The 26,429-nt window shown below is 38.7% G+C and overlaps 3 protein-coding genes across 6 annotated transcripts in view; 1 reads left to right on the top strand and 2 right to left on the bottom strand.

The window, feature by feature from the left end:
* Window positions 1–76: 76 nt before the first annotated feature.
* Window positions 77–11,597, bottom strand: syt1b (synaptotagmin Ib). The gene is made up of 9 exons (XM_051656236.1): window positions 11,459–11,597; window positions 9,393–9,589; window positions 8,462–8,637; window positions 6,124–6,237; window positions 5,698–5,865; window positions 4,669–4,836; window positions 2,018–2,135; window positions 1,782–1,915; window positions 77–310 (listed from the first exon to the last, which is right to left on the bottom strand). The coding sequence occupies exons 2-9, from the start codon at window positions 9,586–9,588 to the stop codon at window positions 107–109; spliced, it is 1,278 nt and encodes a 425-aa protein (XP_051512196.1). The 5' UTR covers window position 9,589; window positions 11,459–11,597; the 3' UTR covers window positions 77–106.
* A 1,958-nt stretch (window positions 11,598–13,555) lies between these two features.
* bbs10 (Bardet-Biedl syndrome 10) lies at window positions 13,556–19,190 on the top strand. 3 transcript variants are annotated; one of them, XM_051656232.1, is made up of 3 exons: window positions 13,556–13,626; window positions 14,770–14,960; window positions 16,832–19,190. In XM_051656232.1, exons 2-3 carry the CDS (start codon window positions 14,770–14,772, stop codon window positions 18,423–18,425), a joined length of 1,785 nt encoding a protein of 594 aa, XP_051512192.1. In that variant the 5' UTR covers window positions 13,556–13,626; the 3' UTR covers window positions 18,426–19,190. The 3 variants fall into 3 exon arrangements, with proteins under 3 accessions (XP_051512192.1, XP_051512193.1, XP_051512191.1); XM_051656233.1 differs by having other exon boundaries at window positions 13,576–13,626; window positions 14,056–14,960; XM_051656231.1 differs by having other exon boundaries at window positions 13,601–13,626; window positions 14,019–14,960.
* An 818-nt stretch (window positions 19,191–20,008) lies between these two features.
* si:dkey-30c15.17 (cAMP-regulated D2 protein) overlaps window positions 20,009–26,429 on the bottom strand; it is a 7,594-nt gene continuing 1,173 nt past the window's right edge. Inside the window, exons 1-8 of one of the 2 annotated variants that reach the window (XM_051656229.1) lie at window positions 25,802–26,429; window positions 23,680–23,881; window positions 23,456–23,589; window positions 23,250–23,377; window positions 23,052–23,170; window positions 22,500–22,640; window positions 21,920–22,092; window positions 20,009–21,082 (exon numbers count right to left, since the gene is read on the bottom strand). The exon at window positions 25,802–26,429 is cut by the window's right edge and continues 1,173 nt beyond it. In XM_051656229.1, the coding sequence (XP_051512189.1) occupies window positions 20,630–21,082; window positions 21,920–22,092; window positions 22,500–22,640; window positions 23,052–23,170; window positions 23,250–23,377; window positions 23,456–23,589; window positions 23,680–23,881; window positions 25,802–26,401 (1,950 nt within the window). In that variant the 5' untranslated portion in view covers window positions 26,402–26,429 and the 3' untranslated portion in view covers window positions 20,009–20,629. Of the gene's footprint in view, window positions 21,083–21,919; window positions 22,093–22,499; window positions 22,641–23,051; window positions 23,171–23,249; window positions 23,378–23,455; window positions 23,882–25,801 lie in introns of both variants that reach the window. The other variant, XM_051656228.1, reaches the window with a different exon arrangement.

The raw sequence follows: 26,429 nt of genomic DNA, 5'->3' as shown, positions 1-26,429 counted from the left end.
CTGCATGTGTGACATTACGTGGTATTATTGTGGCTGAGTGTGAGAGAGAGAAGCGTTTTTACCGCTCCAAATACTCAAACAGACAAACACACACTTAGTAACGGTTTCATTTCTTTGACAGTTCAGCATGCACATCTTCTTCAGGTTTGAGGGCGTGCCATTGGGCGATTGGTCTTCTTGGATTGGCCAACATATCTGACCAATGGCGTTGCTCACTTCCTGAGCTGTGCTGTCCAACGAAAACCTTTCCGATGGCATCGTTCTTGCCGATTTTATCGTAGTCCAACACTGCCACAACAACCTGCACTTTCTACGAGACAACGAAGGCCGGTCAATAACCATCAATGTGTTTATTTTCAAAACTTGAACATTTTAAGCTGAAGTGTGCAATTAAGTGTCACCAAGGGGAATTGGGAAAAAAAAATCTACACTGGCGACCAAAAGTTTGGAATAATGTAGAGATTTTGCTCTTATGGAAAGAAATTGGTACTTTTATTCACCAACGTGGCATTCAACTGATCACAATGTATAGTCAGGACATTAATAACGTGAAGAATTACTATTACAATTTGATAGAAATGTTCAGAACTTCTTAAACTACTTCAAAGAGTTCTCATGAAAAAATCCTCCATGTGCAGCAATGACAGCTTTGCAGATCCTTGTTATTCTAGCTGTCAGTTTGTCCAGATACTCAGGTGACGTTTCACCCCACACTTCCTGTAGCACTTGCCATAGATGTGGCGGTCTTGTCGGGCACTTCTCACACACCTTACAGTCTAGCTGATCCCACAAAAGCTCAATGGGGTTAAGATCCATAACACTCTTTTCCAATTATCTGTTGTCCAACGTCTGTGTTTCTTTGCCCACTCTAACCTTTTCTTTTTCTGTTTCAAAAGTGGCTTTTTCTTTGCAATTCTTCCCATAAGGCCTGCACCCCTGAGTCTTCTCTTTACTGTTGTACATGAAACTGGTGTTGAGCGGGTAGAATTCAATGAAGCTGTCAGCTGAGGACATGTGAGGCGTCTATTTCTCAAACTAGAGACTCTGATGTACTTATCCTCTTGTTTAGTTGTACATCTGGCCTTCCACATCTCTTTCTGTCCTTGTTAGAGCCATTTGTTCTTTGTCTTTGAAGACTGTAGTGTACACCTTTGTATGAAATCTTCAGTTTTTGGCAATTTCAAGCATTGTATAGTCTTCATTCCTCAAAACAATGATTGACTGATGAGTTTCTAGAGAAAGCTGTTTCTTTTTTTGCCATTTTTGACCTAATATTGACCTTAAGACATGCCAGTCTATTGCATACTGTGGCAACTCAAAAACAAACACAAAGACAACGTTAAGCTTCATTTAACGAACCAAATATCTTTCAGCTGTGTTTGATATAATGGCAAGAGATTTTCTAGTACCAAATGATCAATTTATCATGATTACTCAAGGATAAGGTGTTGGAGTGATGGCTGCTGTCTAGATCTGATCAAAAATGACTTTTTTCAAATAGTGATGGTGCTGTTTTTTACATCAGTAATGTCCTGACTGTACTTTGTGATCCGTTGAATGTCACAAGTACCAGTTTCCTTCTGAAACAGCAAAATCTGTACATTATTCCAACCTTTGGCCGCCAGTGTATATATACAGGGAACTCAACCTACAAATAGCTAACTTATTGTATAGTTCTCTGCATATTAAGCTGTGATAGGAGAAAGTATTTTGACATCTGAAAAATGACACACTTCGGCATTAACACAAATACATAAAACTTTAAATAGAAGTTAAACTACCTGAATCTGCTCGGATGGAACTTCAAAGCTAAATGATTCATTGTAATATGGGTTCAGCGTGTTTTTCTTAATCGTAGTTTTCTTCTTCTTCAGTCTTTTACCGTTCTGCATCAGGTGGATTTTTACATAGGGGTCTGTGAAACAGATTGTCGGCAAATAAAATGTGTCATAAGCAGGGATTTCAAACTCTCATATAAAGGTGTGTCTTGATTTTTCTGTTTCACTTTTTAACTCACCTGACAGACCACCCACATCCATTTTCTTGAGGTTTTTGGCCTCCAGAACAACGATAGTCAGTTTTCCAGTGGTGGGTACATAGCGGAGAGACAAGCAGATATCACCTAACCGCTCGTGCTGTTGAGTCAACAACAAAAAGTTACACTTTCACACTTCATTTTAATATCAGCAAATTCCTGCACAATTAATCAACCAAAAGGGAGTGACATTCATTAACACCAAACATCACCACAGACACCGACTTTTGATCTAAAGTAGGATGCACAACTATTCTGCTCTTTACTTTCTTATTATTCTAGTTGTTTATATACCCAACAAATGTTCTAGAAAGTTCCCGGAATGATTTCCTTTGACTTTCTTTCTTCTGCAAAACACAAATGAAGATTTTTAGAAAAATATTTCAGCTATGTAGGTCCATGCAATGCAAGTGAAGCCCCAAAAAGCACATAAAGGCAGCATAAAAGGTATCCATATGACTCCAGTGGTTTAATCCATGTCTTCAGAACTGATATGATAGGTGTGGGTGAGAAACAGTTCAATATTTAAGTCCTTTTTTAGTATCAATCTCCACTTTCATTTTTGGCGATTCACATTCTTCTGAATGTCGCCACCAACAGGGCAGGGAGGAGAATTTAGAGTAAAAAAGGACATAAATATCTGTTTCTCACCCTTAAATGATCATATCTCTTCTGAAGACATGGATTTAACCACTGGAGTCGTATGGATTACTTTTATGCTGCCTTTATGTGCTTTTTGGAGCTTCAGTGTTCTGGACACCGTTCACTTGCATTGTGAGGACCAACAGAGCTGAGATATTCTGAAAATCTTCATTTGTGTTCAGCAGAAGAAAGAAAGCCTGACAAATCAGGAAAGGCATGAAGGTGTGTAAATGATGGGAGAATTTCCATTTTTGGGTGAACTATCCCTTTAACCTCTAAACTCCAGGAAACTTTCTGCAACTAAACTGCACCATTACATCATTAATTAGTCTACAAGCCATGTCCTGTTTTGATCTATTGAACGCTCTTTAGGTTGTCACACAAAAACCTCCCTGCAATGTTCTGGGAAGGTTAGTTTATGGTTATAAAAAATAAAACCCAAAAAGAATAACCCTTAACCAAGAACATTAGGAGTTGGTTTCCAAAGCAATAACCAAATGGGATTGGGAACCATACACTAATATTAGGGGAACATTCTGTGTTTGCTGGGTATATACAGTGCATTCAGAAATTATTCAGACACCTTCATTTTTACACATTTTGTTATATTACAGCCTCAAGTCTTTTTGGATATGATGAGACAAGCTTTGCACACCTGGATTTGGGGATTTTCTGCCATTCTTCTCTGCAGATCCTCTCAAGATCTGTCAGGTTGGATGGGGACCATTGGTGGACAGCCATTTTCTGGTCTCTCCAGAGTTGTTCGATAGGGTTCAAGTCCAAGCTCTGGTTGGGCCACTCAAGGACATTCACAGAGTTGTTCCTAAGCCACTCCTGCGTTGTCTTGGCTGTGTGCTTAGAGTCATTGTCCTATTGAAAGGTGAACCTTCAGCCCAGTCTGAGGTCTTGAGCGCTCTGGACCAGGTTTTCATTAAGGATATCTCTGTATTTTGCTGTGTTCAGCATTCCTTCAACCCTGACCAGTCCCCCAGTCCCTGCCGCTGAAAAACACCCCCACAGCATGATGCTACCACCACCAAGCTTCACCGTTGGGATGGTATTGCACAGGTGATGAGTGGTGCCTGGCTTCCTCCAGACATGACGCTTGGAATTGAGGCCAAACAGTTCAATCTTCATTTCATCAGACCAGAGAATCTTGTTTCTCACAATCTGAGAGTCCTTTAGGTGCTTTCTTGCAAATTTCAAGAGGGGTTTCATGTGTCTTGCACTGTGGAGAGGCTTCCGTATGGCCACTCTGCCATAAAGCCCAGATCGGTGGAGTGTTGCAGTGATGGTTGTCCTTCTGAGAGTTTCTCCCATCTCCACACATGATCTGTGTAGCTCAACCAGAGTGACCATCAGGTTCTTGGTCACCTCTCTTACCAAGGCCCTTCTCCCCCAGTTGCTCAGTTTGGCCGGGTGGCCAGCTCTAGGAAGAGTCCTGGTTGTTTCAGACTTCTTCCATTTAAGAATTATGAAGGCCACTATGCTCTTGGGAACCTTCAATGCAGCCGAAACAATTTTGTAGCCTTCCCCAGACCTGTGCCTCGACACAATCCTGTCTCTGAGCTCTGCAGGCAGTTCCTTTGACCTCATGGCTTGGTTTTTGCTCTGATATGCATTTTCAGCTATGAGACCTTATATAGACAGGTGTGTGCCTTTCCAAGTCATGTCCAGTCAATTGAATTTGGCACCAGTGGACTCCAATCAAAGTGTAGAAACATCTCAAAGATGATCTAGAGAAATGGGATGCACCTGAACTAAATTTCAAGTGTCATAGCAAAGGGTCTGAATACTTCTGAATAAATCTGCAAAGTTATCGAAAGTCTTGTTTTTTCTTTGTCATTATGGGGTATGGAGTGTAGATTGATGTGAAAAAATAAATAAAGCATTTTAGCATAAGGCTGCAACATAACAAAATGTGAAATAAATGAAGGGGTCTAAACTCTGAATACTTTTATAAATACACTGTATCTAAGATTCCCTCTTACCTCCTCTTTCTCAGCTTTCTGCAGATCGCACCACTCCTCCGTCATGTGACTGAAGTCCACCTTATTCATCTGCACCCTCACGTCCCCAATAGCATCGTGTTTGGAGAAACGGTCGAAATCATATACTGTCATGACCAGCGTCTTTCCACCGAGCTCTGCGTACGGAACCTGCAGGCACAGTGTCACAAGAGACTCAAGAGTAGCTCACACACTCAGGAATAAATTAATGGATTTACAGTACACTGACAGGAAAACATTAATTACAAGATGGATTTACTTGTATCATGAAACACTGATTCATGACAAATGGAGAGCGATAAGCTGGCTCAGATATCTCACAATGCATAATTGTCCTCATGGCAATTCCATAATTTTGACATTCCCTTAACGTTAGCATATGGTTCTCATTTGGTACATTTTTTGGGAACCCATTCCTAACATTCTAGGAACTATCTTTTTAGAACTGTCCTACTAACATTCCCAGATTATTGCAGGGAGGTTTTTGTGTGACAACCTAATAAGAACTTATACATAATGTTCTTTGATGGTTATTTTTAGGTTTTATTTTTCATTCATATTTTTCATTATTTTACATCATTATTTTTCATCATCATCGTTTCATTATTCTTCATTATTGTATAGGCTATTTGATTAGTTTTCATAAATGTTGCAAAGAGGTTATTGATAGACAAAAATGACCTACATTAGTGCAGTACAGCATTAAAACAAGAAATGGCTTGTAGATGTAATGTTGCCATATGGTTGCAGAAAGGTTACCGGAATTTAGAGGTTACGGGAACATTGGGGGAATGTTATGAGAGCCATTATGCACAACCTAAAACAAATGTTCCATTTCTGTAAAGATACATTTCCTGGCTAACCAAAAAAGAACCTTAAAGCTCTGTTCTAGAAATGTTCTGGAAACCAATAACTTACATACCAGGACCAGAAATTGTTCATTGGGTGGGATCTCTCTTACAATCTTGACATTTAGTATTTTAATGTAAGTAGATTTTCATGTCAAGATACCTTAAAAGTGAAATGTTCGTTGAAAGTTGGATCTAATGTTTTACGATGAACTTTCGTCTCAAACTTTTTCTTCTTGTCTGGGAGGAGGTAGACTTTCACATATGGATCCGAGGTGCCACTCATATCCATCGCAGCAAGACCTTCTGCCTGCATCACACCTACAATTAGCTAAGAAAGAAGAAAATAATCAAATTACCAGTATTAAATAATAATATTTTCATGCATAAAAATTAAGAGACATTATACTTTAAAGGCCAATAATCCAATCTTTTTATCTGATTTGATTATTTGTAATTACAATTTTTGAAGAAGGTCCTCCACTTTGACAATGCCAGTGTGGCCTTTGCCAACAAATTAAACAAGTTTCTCTCATTAACATGGATACTGATGACTGAATTAATCCAGGTCATTAATTTGCATTCATACCGCATTGTCAGTGAAGTTGTAGTCAAGGGTATACAGCAGTTTTCCAAGCTTTGCAGCCTTTTTAGACTCTGCGTCCTCTTCCTGAGGGTCAGAATCAGTGCCATGATGGACAGCCTGAAAACACAACCATCCAAGTGCCAATCGTTACCATGAACACGCCCAGCAATATATTGCTTTCTGTACCATACAATGTAAAATGTTATTCATTTTAAATGAAAAAGAAGACAATGCATTTAATGTGTGTGTTTTGTTTTTTGTTTTTTTAGACGTACAAAGTTTGAATCATCATATAATTTATGTAGGAAATGGCATTCCCTGAATTCCCTGACTGACCCATTATATCTGTTTATATAAATGTTTAGTTTTATTCTTATTCATGAATTCATTATTATCATTATTTATTCATTTCTTGTAGGGGTGCACCGAAATGAACATTTTTGCTTATTAATTATGCTTTAAAAATGTTATACAAATAATAAATTCCATTAACATTGATTGGATCTGTTGAACACATAATAGGCCAAAATTTTAAGAGAGCCACAATTAATGATAAATATAAGAGAGGGAAAAATAGATAACATGAAAAAAGGATTATTTTGCACTTTTAAAACTTTTTTGGCACTTCTGTTTTTGCAGTTTTAAACAATAGAATATTTTACATTTTATGATAGAACATTACAGATTCATGTTTTGCATATTTGACATGCTTTTTCAGATTTCATTTATTTTGGTAGGTGTTTATATTACACACAGAGAAAACATTCTGTAAACTTAATACAACACAATACATAACTATAAATAAACAATTGGTTTTTCATATTGGCCTTTTCTTGCTTATGACTGATATGAGGATGGTTTGAATTTGGTCAATAATTGGCCGATAAATATCGGTGGCTGATACCTCGGTGCATCCATAGTTTATTGCATTATTTTCATTGTTTCACCACAATTATGGTGATGATCAGTACATTTAAAAGTATCAAGCAAATTGATGTAGTTCAAATAGGTTGGTGTATTAACATTATATGATTTCCTGTACAATATACAATCATCAAAATGCCATCCCCTAACACCTAAAACAATATCCTGTTTTTGTTGTCATATAATATTGTAAAGTTCTGGCAACCACAACTGCGTAAATTGAATTTGTTTACAAGATGACAAGTGCCCCAGTTCTGTATTTAAAGGAGTATTCCGGGTTCAAAACAAGTTAAGCTCATTCGACAGCATTAGTGGCATAATGTTGATTACCACAAAAATTAATTTTGAGAGGCCTGAGTAGCTCAGCGAGTATTGACGCTGACCATCACCCCTGGAGTTGCGAGATCAAATCCAGGGTGTGCTGAGTGACTCCAGTCAGGTCTCCTAAGCAACCAAATTGGCCCGGTTGCTAGGGAGGTTAGAGTCACATGGGGTAACCTCCTAGTGGTCGTGATTAGTGGTTCTCGCTCTCAATGGGGCGTGTGGTAAGTTGTGCGTGGATCACGGAGAGTAGCATGAGTCTCCACATGCTGTGAGTCTCCGCGGTGTCATGCACAATGAGTCACGTGATAAGATGCGCGGATTGACGGTCTCAGAAGCAGAGGCAACTGAGACTTGTCCTCCACAACCCGGATTGAGGTGAGTAACCGTGCCACCACGAGGACCTACTAAGTAGTGGGAATTGGGCATTCCAAATTGGGAGAAAAGGGGATACAAAATAAATAAATAAATAAAAACAATTGTTTTACATTTTGACTCGTCCCTCCTTTTCTTTAAAAAAAGCGAAAATTAAGGTTACAGTGAGGCATTTACAATGGAAGTCAATGGGGCCAATTTTTGGACGGTTAAAAATTATAAATATGAAGCTTATAATTTAATAAAATCACTTACATGAATTCTTCTGTTAAAACTCATGCATTATCTGAGATGTAAATTTGTTTAAATTGTCATTATTACAGTCATTTTAGGGTTTTAGGGGTTATGGCATACGTCGTCATGGCAACGAAGTTGTAAAATTGGCTATAACTTTACACAGAAAAGGTTAGTAAGTGATTTTATCACACTAAAATCATGTTTACATGCATGTTGTTTACATCTTGTGGCTATACTTTTGAAAAAGTGAGTATTTTAATGCTTACGGATTTGGCCCCATTGACTTCCATTGTAAGTGCCTCACTGAAACCCAGATATTTGCTTGTTTTAAAGAAAAGGAGGGACGTGTCAAAATGAATTTTTGTGGTAATCAATTATGCCACAAATGTTGTCGATTGAGCTCAACCTGCATTAAACACGAAATATTAATTTAAGATCTTATTTACATGTCCCAGTGTGATTAGTACCTAACTAACATTAGTACCTGTTCAGTGCCTTCGTCTCTCACATTTGACATGTTGATGCTGTTCTTTTCACTTTTCTCTTTCCCACCCTTCTCTTTTTTCTTCTTAAATATCAACTTCCTGCACATACACAGGCCACAGCTGAGCATGAGGAAGACGACGAGGAAGCCGAGGGTCACAAAAGCCCAGGAGGGCACTGGGGTAAAAAGAAAAAAAAAATATTTGGGCATTTAAGCCACAATTAAAGTGTATGAACATCATTGCATAAAATAAAGTGACATCTTCAAACAAATGGTTTCTCCTTTTCTCAGTTCTAAGTTTTCTCACTTTTCTGGGTCATTTTGCAATTTCTTTGAACTTTTAACCTGGTCCAAAGCAGGGCTGGTATTCGGATGTGATCTCTGGGGGACTTTACTTTTGGGAGATTTATTGCATGTTTTGATGAAAATCCAAACTTTAATTTTAAATGTAATTGAAAATGTAAATTTTAAGTAAATATTTCTAAGCATGTAATCAAACAGCAACTTGCTATTCGCACTCAAAAAAAAAAAAAAAAAAAAAAAAAAATATTTTAGCCTGTTTTTAAGGTTTTCTAAAATTTTGAGTGATTCTGAGTAAAGCAAGGGTGCTTAAAGGGTCATAAAAAACTACAATGATGATACCCAAGATGGAAGACAATAATAACAATTTTAAGAGAATTGTTGTTTTGCATTTAGGAATATGGATTAAGGTATTTTTTTATCCGGTTTTTAAAATCAGTGTGTGAATATCTAGATATGTCATGTGATTTGTACCATAAATTTGTAAATGCAATGTAATCAAATGACAAGTTCTTGATTTTTGTAATCTGATTATGTGGTCCAGATTACATGTGGTCCATACCCAACACTGATCAAGACACATTTTTAAGTTTTGGGGCCACTGCATGAGTGTGCTTAAGAGAGTACTCACATGGGACTTTATGAAGCTCATTTATAAACTTGCTTCTGATGCTGGAGAAAGAGCGCTCCGTGGTTGTTGTTTGAGGTGGAACTGCAGTGGCTGGAGAAGCTGTAAATTCAAGTACCTGATGTCCATTCTGCCTGTGGGTGGGTGATGCGGACGAGGCAGGACCAGCCAGTAGAGCGTCCCACTTGCTCTCATGCATTCTGGGGATAAACAGTAGCATTTATCTGATCGTGTACATTGTCAACATGAAATCAAAATGGACCCTTTTTACTTTCATAAAGGAATATTCCAAGTTCAATACAAGTTAAGCACAATCGACAGCATTTGTGGCATAAAGTTGATTACCACAAAAAAAAAATTGTATTTAAAAATACAATGCAAATATTGCAATTACAGTAAGGCACTTGCTATGGAAGTGAATGGGGCCAGTCTATAAACATTCAAATACTACCAGTTTCAAAAGTATAGCCAAAAAAACGTAAATATTACACGTGTTAACATGATTTTAGTGTGATAAAATCAGGGATTTACCGGAGTTACAACATTACAGGGTTTACTGGCTTTATGTAGTCATGACAACAGAGTTGTAATATTGGATATCACTTTACACAGATAAGGTTAGTAAGTAATGTTATCACACTAAAATCATGTTAACGTGTAATATGTTTGCTTATGGCTGTATGTTTAAAACAGTGAGTATATTAACCTTTACGGATTGGCCCCATTCACTTCCATTGTAAGTGTCTTAATGTAACCCTGATTTTTGCTTTTTTTTTTTTAAATAACAATTAACAAATCTGAATTAATTTTTGTGGTAATCAACATTATCAGTTGAGCATAACTTGTATTGAACCAGGAATATCCCTTTAATGCAGATTCCTGGTCTTATTGTCATTGATTCATCAGTGCATTTTATTCCAAAACAGTTTTTTGTCTTTGTCAAAATGAAGATCTTTCATCTTCCTCTGAAACAACTTATCTTTTCCACTGACATTACTCATGCTGCGTGGCCTATTGAACAATGTTAATAGCAAAAAATTTGGCATTGTTGTAGTAAACTCGCATTCATATCTGGCTCTATTCTGGTAAGGAATGCCCATTTTTTTTCACGTTGAATATCCATTTTCCCTCTGAAAAACATCACTAAGAATTTTATGTTTTAAGAATGTTTACCAAACGTTCCCATTAGGTTGTGAAAACGTCCAGTATTTAATTATTTTATTTTTTTATATATGTTTTAACAATATTTTTTTCATGGTTATAGGAACATTCTGGAAAAACGTATGAAAATTGTGGATTTTTTTTTACCTTTAAAGTAACGTTTAAAGAACATTCCACTAACAATGTATGAATAACGTTCATGCTAACGTTTTGAGAATGTTTATCAAGGACCAAAAAAACATTGAAAGAACATTCTCTTAACGTTACTGCAAGAACATTTGCTCATTACTTTGAGAGTACTTTTAGAGAACATTGGCCAAAGTTCTGAGAACGTTCCCTGTAAGCTTGAGGGGGTTTCACGTTGACTTTAAGTCCTTTCTGAATTTTGCCCTGTACTCAAGATGATAACGAGCATTTTTTCTGATGCATTTAAAGCTCATTATACAGTGTGAAGACTTAAACAGGTTCATATTCAGCGCACACAGCAGGTGAGATGATGCTCCTTAACCTTGGGATTATTTTGAGAAATGCTGAGTAGGAACTTATTGATTATCTCTCTATTTACAGTGAAATGAGACACAGAGAGCCAGTGACACTGATACCCCAGAGACACACTGCTGACTCAAACTTATACCTGAATATGCAGTACAAATAATATTAAACATGCATACATAGGCTTAACACTACACCAATAAATATATCACCAAACATGTCCCTCTGATACCGAAAGCCTACTTCAAAACATATTGACGTGTTCATTCAGATCATTTATATAGTCAGTAATGCATTATTTCACTTACATACCCATTGCATGCACTTAAATGTTGATTATTGGGACACAAGCGAAGTGGTAAGGGTATAAGGATCTTAAAGAATCATACACATATTTGAGGGAAATAAACACTTACCTGCAGCTCTGATTTCAGAAGTTTACTCAGACAGACTGTGGAACAAGAACAGACACTTCAGGACAGGTAAAAAAGACACAGATATCGTTGAGACTACTTTAGAAGATAGAAAATATCAAGATGACTGGGTAAGAGTGTATCTCTGCCAGAGAAAGAGAGAGACTGGAGAGACTGTCAGAAGCATCCAATTGGCAAACTAGTGGGTGGAACCTGGAGGACATCCTGACAAAAGTTCTTCTAATCAGGACTGAAAAGTGATGGGACACAGTAAGGGACGAGAATTGATTATCTCCCAATAAAAAAGTGGGGAGGATGAACGTAAATCTCTAAATGTAGTTGCTACGTCCCCTGTTTCTAACACTATAAATGAAGCCGTTTGCAACACAATCTATCATTAAAAAAAGGATCAAAGTAGTAATATGTTAAGTACAACCGCACCAAGCAAAGAGGCTGTTTATGTCAGCCTGAAAATCTGCAATTAGCCCAAGCTTTAATTATTATCACAACCACAACTGCAGTAATTGTTTTAGAATGGTTTTAAAATTACTTTATAAAATGTTATGAAAATGTGTTAAGGCACATTCCACATTTCCATGCTAAAAGAAAAAGTTTACTATAGTTTATATCATTAAACAGTCTGTGCATCTTATCACGTGGCTTGTTGAGCGTGTTACTGTGGAGACGTAGTGTGTGTGTGGAGGCTTCACGCTATTCTCCGTGGCATCCACGCATATTTCACCACGCGCCCCACTGAGAGCGAGAGCCCCATTATAGTGACCAAGAGGAGCTTACCCCATGTGACTCTACCCTCCCTAGCAATTGGGCCAATTTGGTTGCTTAAGAGACCTGACTGGAGTCACTCAGCACGCCCTGGATTCAAACTCACGACTCCAGGTGTAGTAGTCAGCGTCTTTACTCACTGAGCTACCCAGGGCCCCTACACAGGGGCAATCTTTGAAACAGCTATTTTCTATGGATTCAAGCTGCATAAAAGTACAGCTCTTGAATGGCAAAAGAATGAAATCTCCCCTATGATCAAAGAACATATTTAAAATCAGCAGCAAATAAATAAATACATAAATAAATTCTGATAACAATGGTATTATGAATTGTGCATCTTTAGCTATGATCACGATAAAAGAAAATGCTATTTTTCAGGCTAGTACAGCTAGTGCACATGCGCGTTCTCGAGTTGACTGACAGGCGACATCTGTATCTTAAAGGTGATTGGCTCTTTCACCTGTAAAGGCGGGACTTTCTTTTCTACATTCGCCATATTGGATGTTTCAATTTCTCCCATTTTTAATACTAGTGCTCCGTCTTGGGCTAAATAGTCTCTGATTTTATCACATAAAATCATGTTTACACACGTAATGTTCAGTGTTGGGTGTACAGTGTAATTAGATTACTGTACTAATGACTCTGTCTGAAAAGTAATTGCATTACTTATTACTAATTACTTTCTAAAACCCTGATCAACCTCGACCAGATGAAAAATACAAGGATAGACATGAAACTGTTCTTTTAATTCTTTCAAATAAATCCTATAAAATCAAATAAATTATTCATAAACTGGCCAACGAATTTAAGGGGGCGGCATTAAATTAGAAAACATACATTTTAACATTAGACATTAAATTTCAATTTAAAATTCCCCATTGTTTTATATAGAATTGTTCTAGAGTCTATACTGTATTTAGCGCAATTACATTAGAAGTAACTGTAATTAAATTACTGAAAAATTAAGAGTAATTGCTTACTTAATTTTTTCAATGAAAAAGTAATTTAATTACAGTAATTAATTACTTAGTAATGCATTACACCCAACACTGGTAATGTTTATGCCTTGTGGCTATACGTGTATTTAACGTCGTTAATGGACTCTCCCCATTCACTTCCATTGTAAGTGCCTCACAGCGACCGCGATTTTTGCTTGTTTTTAAATAAATGAGGGATTATTTATATTTATAAATTATTTCATCAATGCTGTCGATTGAGCTAAACTTGCATTGAACCTGGATTATTCCTCTACTTCCTATATTTATTCTAAGACACTTCCACCGTGTGTCCGGTAGGTGTCAGTACATCCCGTTCGGTTGAAGGAGAAACACATGTGATGGCAGAAGAAGAGCGTGGCGTGGATACTAAACAAAGCTTGAGATTAGAAGGTGACATTTTATTGTAGGAGTATTTTACATAGTTTGTTGTTTCCATTCACTGCTTTCGGTTATTTAGGCCTCTGTGTGCTGCACCCTGACACGTTTATTGTTGACTATCACGTGAAATGCAGCTTTGGGTTTGTTTACTTTAGCTGTTATTGCTGAACACAAACTATCTTTTGTTTTTAAGTTTCTTCTGCATTTTTAATTGGCATGTGTACAGTAGGATGACGAATACTCGCTGGCATCTAATGCAACTGTCTATGATTGCAAATAATGTTTAATAGGTTTAATAATAATAATAATAATAATAATAATAATAATAATAATAAAAGGCTATATTGTAAGTACACACATGGGTTTTATTTATTTTGTGTTATTATATTATTGATTTTTACCAGTATGTGCCTGTCCACATGCTTTGCATACTATAAGCAGTGTTTATAGTAGTGCTTTGTTTCGTGTGTCTCTCTCTCTCTCTCTCTCTCTCTCTCTCTCTCTCTCTCTCTCGTGTGTGTGTGTGTGTGTCTGTGTGTGTGTCTCTCTCTCTCTCTCTCTCTCTCTCTCTCTGTGTGTGTGTGTCTGTGTGTGTGTGTGTCTCTCTCTCTCTGTGTGTGTCTGTCTGTTTGTGTGTGTCTGTCTGTGTGTGTGTGTGTGTGTGTGTGTGTGTGTCTCTCTCTGTCTGTCTGTGTGTGTGTGTGTGTCTCTCTGTGTGTGTGTGTGTCTGTCTCTGTGTGTGTCTCTCTCTCTCTGTGTGTGTGTCTGTGTGTGTGTGTGTGTCTGTCTGTCTCTCTGTGTGTGTGTGTGTGTGTGTCTGTCTGTCTCTGTGTGTGTGTGTGTGTGTCTCTCTGTCTGTGTGTGTGTGTCTCTCTGTCTGTGTGTGTGTGTCTCTCTGTCTGTGTGTGTGTCTCTCTGTCTGTGTGTGTGTCTCTCTGTGTGTGTCTGTCTGTTTGTGCGTGTGTGTCTCTGTCTCTCTGCGTGTGTGTCTCTGTCTCTCTGCGTGTGTCTCTCTCTCTCTGCGTGTGTCTCTCTGTCTCTCTGCGTGTGTGTCTGTGTGTCTGTCTGTGCGTCTGTGTGCGTGTCTGTCTGTGCGTCTGTGTGCGTGTGCGTGTCTGTCTGTGTGCGTGTCTGTCTGTGTGTGTGTGTGTGTAGATGCATGAGGAGGAGTGTGTGTCTCTGCAGGTGTCTCTCAGTGTGGTTGGAGCATTGGAGTGTGTAGTGCAGCGCTGTCTCGGTCCAGAGGGTGGAAGTGTGCTATTCACTCGAGACACAGGAGAAACCCTCATCACCAGACATGGAGAACGTGTTCTCAGCACACTACACCTGGAGCACCCAATGGCCAGGTAGACATGAACACATTTTAAAATGAAACTTTCCTATTCTAGTTTCTTCCTTAACTTCTAGATGAAAATTTAATCAAGCAAACTACAATCACATCTTCTTTTTATAATGGCAAGTTACTAATCTCCTGGCCCAGATGGAATTTGCTGACTTGCAACATTTTCTGTAAAATCTGCTGATTTCTGCAGAAGGGATTTTAAAATAGTAAAATGTGTTAAATGGAACTTATTATACTGTTATATTAGTATTATACTCTAGGGTTGGAACGATATGGTTACCTCTTGACTCGGTTAGATGTATGACATCAGGTTCACAGCTCGATATAATCTCGATTGGATATAACAACACTTAAATGACAAAGTATCTCAGAAAATTGTGTTTATTTTAGGGCTGTCAATCGATTAAAAATTACATGATGTGCCAATTAATTAAACAATTTAATTGCATATCAATATTTACTGCGAAAGGCCCCCAAATAAAGGTAAATTAGAATAAAAAATTATAAATGTAATATATACTATAGTAAATATTATAATTCAGATCATTCAAATACACATATCATGGAACATAATCCTCTTATTGGCCTAATTCCATTTTCTCTATTTTTAATTGTTGATCTGTGTACTTGAGCGTCAGACGGACGTTTTTGGAGAGTCTTACTAGTTTTCATCACTTCTAGTCAAAAGCACTGTTTTTTAAGGATGATGTCCCAAGTTAAAGTTAGATTGAACCTTTTTGAAAAACGCATCACCAGATCCCGGCTGTGCTGCATGCTCGTTGGTCTGACGTGGTGCGTTGCCTGTACAGCTGGAGTTGCGCTGACTGCCCCCTACTGTATCAAGGTGGTACATCAAGCTTGAATTGCTCCGATAATAGGGAGGTTCCTTATTACGAACTTTACTTACAGGTCAGGGGCATAATTAATTAATGCATTATTTTTTATAGAATTAATCGCATTAAATTAACCCATTAAATCGACAGCCCTATTTTATATTTTGGAAAAATGTTTGAGCAAAATGCAAATTACCATGAAATTGAAACAATCTTTTGAACATTTGAGTTGTTAAAAGAAGGTTTAAAATACACTCCAATATATATTTTTTCTTTATTTATGCCATTTATCTGTTATAATACTGTATGTTTGAATATCTCAACGAAAATTAACGATATTCATTTTGAATAACAAGCATTACAACGGTACTGTCTCTTTAAGAATGGCGGCAGTTTAATCGGCATCCCACTGTGTTTCAGTACAGCACACATTAACGCCCGGTTTCTTTACTGCATCTGTGCTATGTGTGAATAGAATTAAGGCCTAAATATACTTCCGGAAGAGTTCCTTTTCATTTCGTTTGATTCCTTTAGTAGACTATGACTATAATAGACAAGACATGGTCTTGGAAAATGTCTCTAAGCGAACGATCATACAGATAGGTAGGTAAGTTGCTTCAAGTCGCTAATAACTCTACACGACGATGAGTTCATGTTGACTCATTTTGACTCACTGAACAACATAAACAAGGTAGGTGGAGCTCTAGGTCACACCTACCAATGGCGTGGACCAAAAGCAGTAAGGTGTTTAGAAGTCGCTAAGAATTTTTCCTAAAAGTTCACCCCAGCGAGCTGTTACGAACCACCGAAACAAATGCAAAAACACCTTCTTTTTGGCCAGATTTTGTTCTAAATGATGTCACACCCGTTCGTTCTTCGATTTCGTAGGAAGTATATCGAGACCTTTAGTCTCTCTCCACAGCCCCACAACATAGATGTTTTTATAGGTTTACATTGTTATTTTGAAGTCAGTTGAATATTTCTGTTCATATAGTCAAACTGATGTTGATTTTTTGGGCATATTTATTGTCCTGTCCTTTAGGATGGTGTTGGAGTGTGTGTGTGCACATGCTAAAGTTACTGCAGACGGCACAAAGTCGTTCATTCTCCTGTTGGCTGCACTGTTGCGAGGAATTCGGGACTCTGCGCACAAACACGGCAAAGGATACTTGAACGCCCTCCGCCTTGGAAATCTTGCCATTCAGCTGCTGGCTCTCAGCTGGAAAGAGTTGGATGATGTCATAGCTCACAAAATTATCCCATACGCCTCTTTGCACTGCAGTCACCATGTTTACAACTTAGAGGGCAGCGTCTTAGATTCGTTGGTTGGTGGGTATATCGCTGGACGAGTCGGTATTGGCCAGGCTGACGTACTGAAACGTGTTCTCTGCGAGTTCTACCACAAAGTCAGCCAAGATCAGAACGCGGAAGAAACAGTAGCGTTCCTCCATTTGCATTTCCCTCTGTTGCACACGCCAGTGTCAGGACTTCCTGTCGGCTGCTCGGAGGTGATTGAAGGGCTGGTCGTGAATCGTGATTGGTCAGTGTGGACTGAACTAGCAGGACCATTGAAAGCACTAGTTGTATATGAGAGTTTTGGGCCTTGCCTTGAGGTTGAGGTAGGTGACAACATATCTGTGTGTCTTCAACATGACTGGATGTCCCGTACAGAGATCATATTAGAACAAAGGTTAGCAAATCTTTTGGACTTAAATATATGTGTGGTGTTGTCTTCCGTGAAACAGCCTGAAATTGTGTTGCAATGGGCTCGTCTGAAGCATGTTGCTCTGTTGGAGTGTGTCGACTCAGCACAACTGGACTTGCTTTGCAACATCAGTACTACAAATACACTCCCTAATCCGCCACTTCAACATCTCATAATGCTAAAGTTCTGTAGCCGCGTACAGCTCGGAGGACACAGGTATGCTTGTCTGGGAACGTTCCCTCAAGGTGTGCTTCAAACACACACGCTTGTTCTTTGTGCACCTGCGCCGGGACTGCTCGACCAGACTGTGTGCGTGAGCCAAGGCGTCTTCACGATGCTGCGACACCTGTGTCAGTCGACCATTAGTACACAAAGTCTCCGAAATAATCGCACAGATTCTCTGTATGATCAGTTTCAAAGCTCTGTTCTGGACCAATCACAAAGTGCTCTTTCACCTCAGGACGTATGGGGTCGAATTATTAGAGCTGGTGGAGTGCTACCTGTTGGTGGCATTTTTGAGTTCCTGCTACATCACTTCCTTTTGAATGACCGTAACCATGGTGACTCAGAGATCTGTAGGATTTTGGCAGAAGCATTGCTGAGTGTGCCTAGAACTTTGAACTTTCACAGTCGCAGACGCTTCCTGGAACTCCAAACGCATTTCTTAAGAGATCTTAAGAAATGGGACGAGACCAAAGGTCCTGAGCTAAAGTTTGGGCTTGGGTTAAATGGCGTTTCAACATCTCCACTGTGTTTAGAGTCAGTCAGTGGAAAACAGCAGCTGGTTGTTTCTGTGTTGCAGTGTTTGAACAGACTCTTATGTGTGGGGGCCATTCTACACACCCACCGCTCTAAAATATTTCCTGGCCCTCAAGCATACTCCGAGGAAGATGAGGAAGGAATCCATTCAAACAACACAACTACTGGATGAGCTATACTTTACATCCAAGACTATATTATTCAGTCACCTGCTACATACAGATCCTATACACATTAACCTCTGACTGGTGTTTACAGTGGGCCCCCCCCAAAGGCTTTACATTTACGTCTTGAGGCTTTACTTTTGAAACCGTGTGTATTTCAATGTTTATGGACTGGCCCCTTTCACCTCCATTGTAAGTGCCTCACTGTAACAGCTATTTTTGCTTTCTTTTAAATAAACCAGGGACAAATCAAAATAATTTTCTGTGGTAATCAGCATCATGCTACAAATACTGTCTCTTGAGCTTAACTTGTGTTGAACCCGGCACATTCATAGTCATAGCATTCGATTATTCAATCTCAAACCAAGTGGCATCTGAAAATAAATGATGCTAGAGCTTTGTTCAGAACTAACTTAACTTTTTTGAGCCATTTTTAGAATTACTTTGAACTAACAGGTCCCAAGATTATTTTTTTTGTGGATGTATGAAGTCCTATCCCCTCAAGTTCACACCCACAGGTGGAGTTCACCAATATTTGGCAACCAGAAAATGGCAAACACTAAATATCCAAAAAAAAATTTATCAGTTTAAACTAAACAAACCTCTCTTTTTTTTTTTTTTGCTTAATTATTTTTTAACTTTTTTTTTTTTTTTTTAGCTATTTAACAGTAAATGCCATTTGTTTTGATATTTTGTTGTGCAACTACATGCAATTCATACATTTAAAGTGTGATTTAAATAACCAAATAATTTTAGGGGCCACTGTATTTTGTAGAATTCATTATTTATTATCAACTACTCATTTATTTATGTATATATGATATTCTGTTTATTTATATTGAATATTCCATTGAATGCATGTTGTATAGAATATTGAGTTAATTTAAATATAGAATATAATAGTGTCTTTTGGGCAGATTTTTAAGAGCGCTTCATGCATTTATTTATTTATTTATTTATTTTATTTTTATTTATTTATTTTTTTTACAATTGAACAAAAGTATTGAAATACAAAACATTGAAATACAAAATTGCTTTAAAAAAAAAAAGGTGGTGGTGTTTAACCAGTCACTGTTGTTAGACAACACCAATGTTGTTATCTGATGTTGGACAAACAGTAGTTTGTCTACTGTAAAATTAAATTAAATTTAGTAAAATTAAAATAATATTTTTAGAGTTAGCATTTTTTTTTTTTTAAAGCCAACATGTTTAGTTGCAACAGTAGAGCCATTAATAGCAGTGCAATTTACAGAAAAATAATAGCATGTTATTATACTGGCCTGTCACTGATTATAGAGGAGACCGGGGCTAGTTGTCACACTGTACTCCAGTGAATATTTCTCAGGGTGTGTGTATAGTTGAAAGTCAATTTCTGAATAGCCACATTGAAGTTTTGGCTACGAAAAAGCTGTTGAAAAAAAGATACAGTTCAATGAACACATGTCAACCTTTTTTGACAACTGGCCCCAATAGTGGGGCATGTTGTCAAATTATACGGGGTAAGTTATCATTATAAAACATGCCATTATATGAGTGGCATAAGATTCATGTGAACATTTTGGGGTGACGGGGGAACATGTCCCCACCATCATAACCACCAAAACAAAATCTCAGCCTCTCTTTGCATTAAACAGCCTATTGTAGGCTTCTCAGTAAAATGTAACAAAACAATTATGAGGCTCAAAATGATTCATGAAACAACAAAAGTTGAAAAAGTAATGTATAAAATAATAAAAACATTGTTTTGGCCAACAAATATTGTAATAGATGAATTGTATAAAATTATTACATTTATGACAACATGCCCCAACACATTTAACCCTTTCAGTAAAAATCTGCCTTCATAGTGTAGTCGATTCTTGAATTTGTGACAGTGTGGTTTGATTAGGTTTGCTTGTTTACTGAAGACCTATAACAAAAATTTGATGATAGTGAAAATTTAGTTGGGAGGGTAGAATTCACAAAAATAATTCTATTTGAATAATATATTTGAGGGATTTGAACTAGGTAAAACCAACATAACCTTTTGAATGAACAATCGGACTTTTGACTCCAAATCTTACTGTTAGTGAGAAATAGCCCTTTTGACAACTTCCCCATGTGACAACTAGCCCCGGTCTGCCCCTATATATTGATTAGAATAAGGAATGGCATATGTCTATCAAAGTTGTTAGAAATAAGATATAAAGATGTTTTCATGGATCTCCACTCCTCAGTAGATATCGAGACGGTCCCAGAAGTCACAGAAATGGTCCCTGTTCCCCTGTTGTGGGTGTGTCTGTAGAGTCAGATTCAGGAGGGGCCAGCCCTCTGTGGGCGTGTACCGTGGCCAAACAGGGAGTCTCTGCTCTCTGCAGAAGGTTGTCTGTTCACTCCGTGAATTTGGGTCCCCTGTGTGTGCGAATGCTCCCCAGTAACACGCCATCCGATTGGCCAGCAGGGTCTCTTGAGGTGTAAGTGTGAAGTTAGTACTGGGGGCGGAGTCAAAAAGAAAGGGAAGCTCTGCCCCATGGCAGGTGTGATTATAACAGAAAGGTAGCCCCGCCCATATGTTGTGATCAGATGGAGCGTGGTCGAACACATACATCCAAACAGAACCACCGATACTCACTCCAGAGCGGGCAGACCATCGAGTTGGGCACAGAAACACGTAATCTGTCACAATCTGCAAAACAGGCCCAGATGTTGCCCTCATAAACCAGAAAAAAAAATTGTGACAGCATGTCCTAACCACGAAAATGCTACACAACATGACACAATCACATGACACTCAGAACATATTGGAAGTTCAAAAAAGCTTTATCACATCACTCCCAGTTAGGACACAATCAGTACGTTTAAATGTGCAGTTATAATCGAGCTACAGCATGTTTTTGCATTGTCGAGCCACTTGTATGTCTGTCGGCTGTCCAAGTATCCATGAAACAGTGCATAATCGAATATTTGAAAGAACGACGCTAGTTGTCAAATAGATGTTGCGCGTCACTCGACAAAGCCGAACTACAGTTGCATTATCTTGGTTTGTTAGTCAGACTTTACACAAATCAGACTGGCATGATTCAGTCAGGCTAAGGCCAGAAACATACTTCACAGATGCCAGAGTTTGGCCAACACGCGGTACGGTTGAACATACATAATGTGCATTCTTGTGCTACTGTGGCGGTAACAAACCTCATTACTCAAGGGGGCAATAGAGAAACCTTCAAAAGTCTGTGACGTTAAACTGGATGTTTTAGGACATTTTGGAACGCAACAATGCACAAAATCGAGTTTTCATTGCTAGAAGTGCCTGCGTTGGTGTACTTGTGTAGAGAATGTTTTTGGCCTTAAAGCATTCACATGACATTTTATGAAGACAAATTATTGTTTTAGTCCAACTAAAACGAGAAATTTAAGAGTACATGTAAACGTACTGAGTGTAAAGATATATTAAATCAAACCCAAAATGTGCTGTTAATCTGTCTAGAAGTCATTGATATATGGTCGGATGATGATGTCGTACCTGTGAAAGCATGACCCGCCTGTCCTGGTTTCGGTAGAAAGGCAAGTATTTCCGCAGAATTCGGATTGCATGCTGCTTAAAAATGGCAGCGGTGTAGACAACACATTCCAACATTGATACGGACTGGTTGAAAACCCCGTACACAAAGATGACGCCTTCCTCTGAAGTTGTACCTACACGGAAACCAAACAACACTGTAGTATCACAAAAGAAGACTTTGCGCTGAAAACAGACGTGGTTCTCAAACATCTTCACACAATGAACTATTTCTCAGGAAAATAGCAAATTGCACTTTACGCCACTTCATTAATATACAATACTCCCACAGATGGCGCAAACACTCCCACCCAAGGCTACTCACGCTTTGCGCTAGCACGAAATGTAGGCTTAGATTTAGCATTCTCACGAAAATTAGATAAGACATTGCACACGTCGTTGTGCGTTGCGCTGAGCCTAGCATGCTCACGAAAATGGAGCCCAGCATCACAAAGATGCAGTCCATAGGGCTTAACTTATATTTTACCTGGAATATTTCTTTAAGAATGTTGTTATAAGAGTGTATATGAAATGTAATAGAAACCTAGGACAATGGGCTTGTAACTCTGCCAGTGGCCTTTTCGGAAGGCTCTGATTGTCTGTTCTTGGATCAGCTCTCCATCAATGAATGGCCCCCAGGTCTCAAACGCCTCCAGGAAACGGAACGGGTTGATGATCTTAGAACCTTCAAAAGGACAGAGTTGTGTCTTGATTGATTTATGTCAGTGTTTGTGTGAGGTCTCTATGTCTGTAATCCGTATACTGTTTGATTTGGACTTTTCACCCAAAAATGAAATTTCTTCCAGCATTAACACACGCTCATATCATTCCAAATCTGTATGACTTTCTTACGAACACAAAATGAGATGTTTAGCAGAATATTAGGCTGCTCTTTGATGAAATGAAATCCGATAACTGACCGTGACATGGCAACTTTGAAAATACAGAGGTGCAAATGTGATATGAGAGCTACGGTGGATTTTGTTCGATTTTGCCATCTTGTTCTGTTATCAGACTTTCAATGAGACCAGGTTGGTGAATAGATTTTCAGTTTTGGGTGAACTATTAAGTTTCTCAGTATGTCAGTTTGTGTCACCTGATTTAACCTGGGCGTTAAGCACATCATGTGCACTGAGGGAACGCAGACAGGCCAGATCAAATGCTGAGCAATTAGTTAGTTTAGCAAAATCCCAACCCAGCTTCATAGCATCCCACCTAAAACATACACATCATCATCATGATTTCAGATTCTTCTTTTTGATTTAATAATCTGTGTGTTTTGTGTGTGTGTTACCTGGTTTTCAGTGTCATAGAGAATGGTAAACTCTGTATTGCTGCATGTCTGAACAACGACTCACTGCTTTGCATCATCAGATGAAGACACACTGATTGGGCTCCAGCGCTCTCTCCAAACAGACTCACCTACACACACACAGATTTATGTACAGTAACTAGGTTTCCACACTGTCGTCATTTATCCACCCCTTGGCACCCGAATACCTTATTTGGGTCTCCTCCAAAGGCATCAATGTTTTCCTGAACCCAGCGCAAGGCTGCCTGCTGGTCAAGAATCCCATAATTACCAACTGCAGAGCTCTCAGGATCTTTCCCCGTGACTAAGAACCCAAATGCACCTAAAATCGACCAGAACATATTACACACTACATGCTTGTTCAGATGAAACACATTCATGAGTATGAAAATCATAATGCTGTTTGTCTTACCTAGACGATACTCTACGTTTACAACCACTGTGTTGCTATAGTTACTGATGAAGCGTCCATCATACAGAGGTTTAGAGGCGGAGCCGGCGATGAAGTCACCGCCATGAATCCACACCATCACTGGCAGTGCTGTTACTATTGGCAATGACAGGTTGACACTCACAGGAACAAACACGTTGAGATATAGGCAGTCTTCACTCACCTGTAAATGCACGGATACAATTACACCAATGGTAGAAAAGATTATTTGGTTTTAATAGACACCTCACAAAGCAATACAAATTTGTATACACTAAATGTGTGAAAATGAGGGTTGGGTTCATAGTGGTTCTTAGTGGTTGTTAGCATGTTGGTATTCAGTTGCAATGGGGTTTTGAATTGTTGCTATGGTGTGGCTAGGGGGTTGCAAGGTAATTACTTACTGGCCCAAGTCAAAAGAGCCAACCCCCAAGTCTCTATGAAATTGTTGCCCGTAAGTTTGGCTTGGGCACCTCCTAAAGTAATAGCTAATCATTCATGTCCGTAGCCTAAGCAGGAAAATATATACTTCAAAGTTTAGCTACTATGAACTGTAGCTACAAGCTACTCATAACTTAAAGTAGTTAAACTACATTCAGGCTTCTCTTGAAAACTAAAATAAAGCAAAACAAAATTAGGTAGCTACAATACAAGTTACTTAAAGAAGATTTATATATATATATATATATGACAGTAAGATGATATTATATCACCAGGTAGTTACTGTATACTGTTTAAATTAGAGTGACATTAAAGAATTAGGGTGACAATATTACATAAATTGAACATATAAATGTATACTTAATAAAAACCAGAATGCCTATTTTATATAAATGAGTCGAAATCAGTGACGTAACTTGGATCTTGCGGGCCCAAGTCCAAAGAAACTATCGGGCCTCCTCCTTGGGGGGCCTTGGTCATTTTTTATCACCCCTCGGGCCCGCGGTCATGTTAATGGTTTCTTTTGGTCATCCGTTGTGGGCCCCCACTCACCCCGTTCCCTAGGGCGGCTGCCCTCCCTGTAGTTACACCCTTGGTCGAAATATAGTACTAGGCAGCAGCAATTAACTAAATACTATATTTCGTGTCAAAAAAAGAGGACACGAAATTCTGTAAATTCTGGCAGTGTCCTATTAAGGCTGTTCAGGGGCTCAAGTGAATCATTTATATGAACTAGTTAGTTTACACAAAGTGTCGGAATGATCCGACTCACTGAAATGCATTCAAGCTCCCAATGCTAAATACGAGGGAATCGTTTATTTTAACCAGTTTATTTACATGAACTGTCCGAAACAACCGATTCATTCTACATTTGCAACCATTGGTAACCAATGAAGAGAGGTGTGATGTGCGCTCTTTTGGGCTCTTTGATGTTCTGGATCAGTTGCAGAGGTTTGAATGTACATGCAGGAAGTCCTGCCAGAGGAGCATTGCAGTAGTCCAGTCTAGATGTAACTAGAGCCTAGACAAGAGCCTGGATACACTTAAATGATTCGGATTTCCCTGCGCTACATATGAGCACAAAACAGCTGCAAAATGAGGTTTCCTCGCAGTATATCTGACTATTCAACAGTAATGACACTTAATAAATACTGCGAGGAAACGCTGAGTATTTTATATGATTTTACTGTAAAATACTCGCCTATTTTGAGGTATAGCTTTTAGTCTATTTTCAAAGATGAGGGAAGGAAAACACACACATGTGCATCCTAGAGACGAGTGCATGTTATACAGGTTACTCCCCAATACTGCGAGAAGGATGTAGCTTCAGGCAGTGCTCCAAAAAGGGGCGGGAGCTCCAAACTGCCAGCAAAGATATAGAGAGCCCCTTACCTAACCCTTTCCCTAACAGCGTGTGGAAGTGAGGACCCCTTCTGGAGTAAACCCGCCCTCTTTTGGAGATTCCACCCCCATTTGGAGATTTCCGACCTGCAGCTATGCCTACTTGAATACTGCAGCAAGCACCAAAAACAACACTAATGAATCTAAATGTGCAGTATATTAAGGTCAATATTAAGAATATGATAGCTTGAGACTAAATGGTGCTGTGTTTTGGTTGATGGATGCTGTTATAAAGTGTCATGATTTTCAGAACGTTACATACCTTTGGAGGACACAGCTGAGAGAACTCTCCAGCACACTTCTGCATACATGCGGGACGAGGAAATGTGGCATCATACGTGTACGACCAAGGTGAAATGGGAGAAGGTGGAGCCCAGCGTTTAACCCCTACAGGAGGTTTTGCATACGGAATCCCATAAAACACATGAGCATTGTCCAAAGTCAGGCCACGAACTCGACCCAGATGTGTGGTGACCACAGGATCTCCTCTAGATGTATTATCCAGACCATCAGAAGCATCGTTATCCAATGGAATATGTTTGCATTCACCATCACATTTCATTTTGTTCATCTCAACATGTGCAGGTACACTACCATGCTCAGTTATATCCATCTCAGGATCCTTATATACAATATGATCATGTTCACAATCAATTTCATTACATTCAGGTCCAGCTAATGTTCTGTAATCATCATCCATGTTCACGTCAAAATTGATGCTCTCATGTTTAGCATTTTGGATATAGTTGATCATAATGGCTCCAGTTCGACGTGCAGTGAAGCCTTGCCTTTCTTGTCCTCTTGCAATTGTCAGCATTGAGATTAGTGCAACCAAGATCACTGTTGTAACCAACGAGACCATGATGGCCGTACAATCCCAGATGAAGATC

The sequence above is a fragment of the Myxocyprinus asiaticus genome, chromosome 26 (assembly GCF_019703515.2).
Source record: "Myxocyprinus asiaticus isolate MX2 ecotype Aquarium Trade chromosome 26, UBuf_Myxa_2, whole genome shotgun sequence".
Taxonomy (NCBI): domain Eukaryota; kingdom Metazoa; phylum Chordata; class Actinopteri; order Cypriniformes; family Catostomidae; genus Myxocyprinus; species Myxocyprinus asiaticus.
Note: the sequence above shows the minus strand (reverse complement) of the source record. Positions and strands in the feature narration are given on the sequence as shown.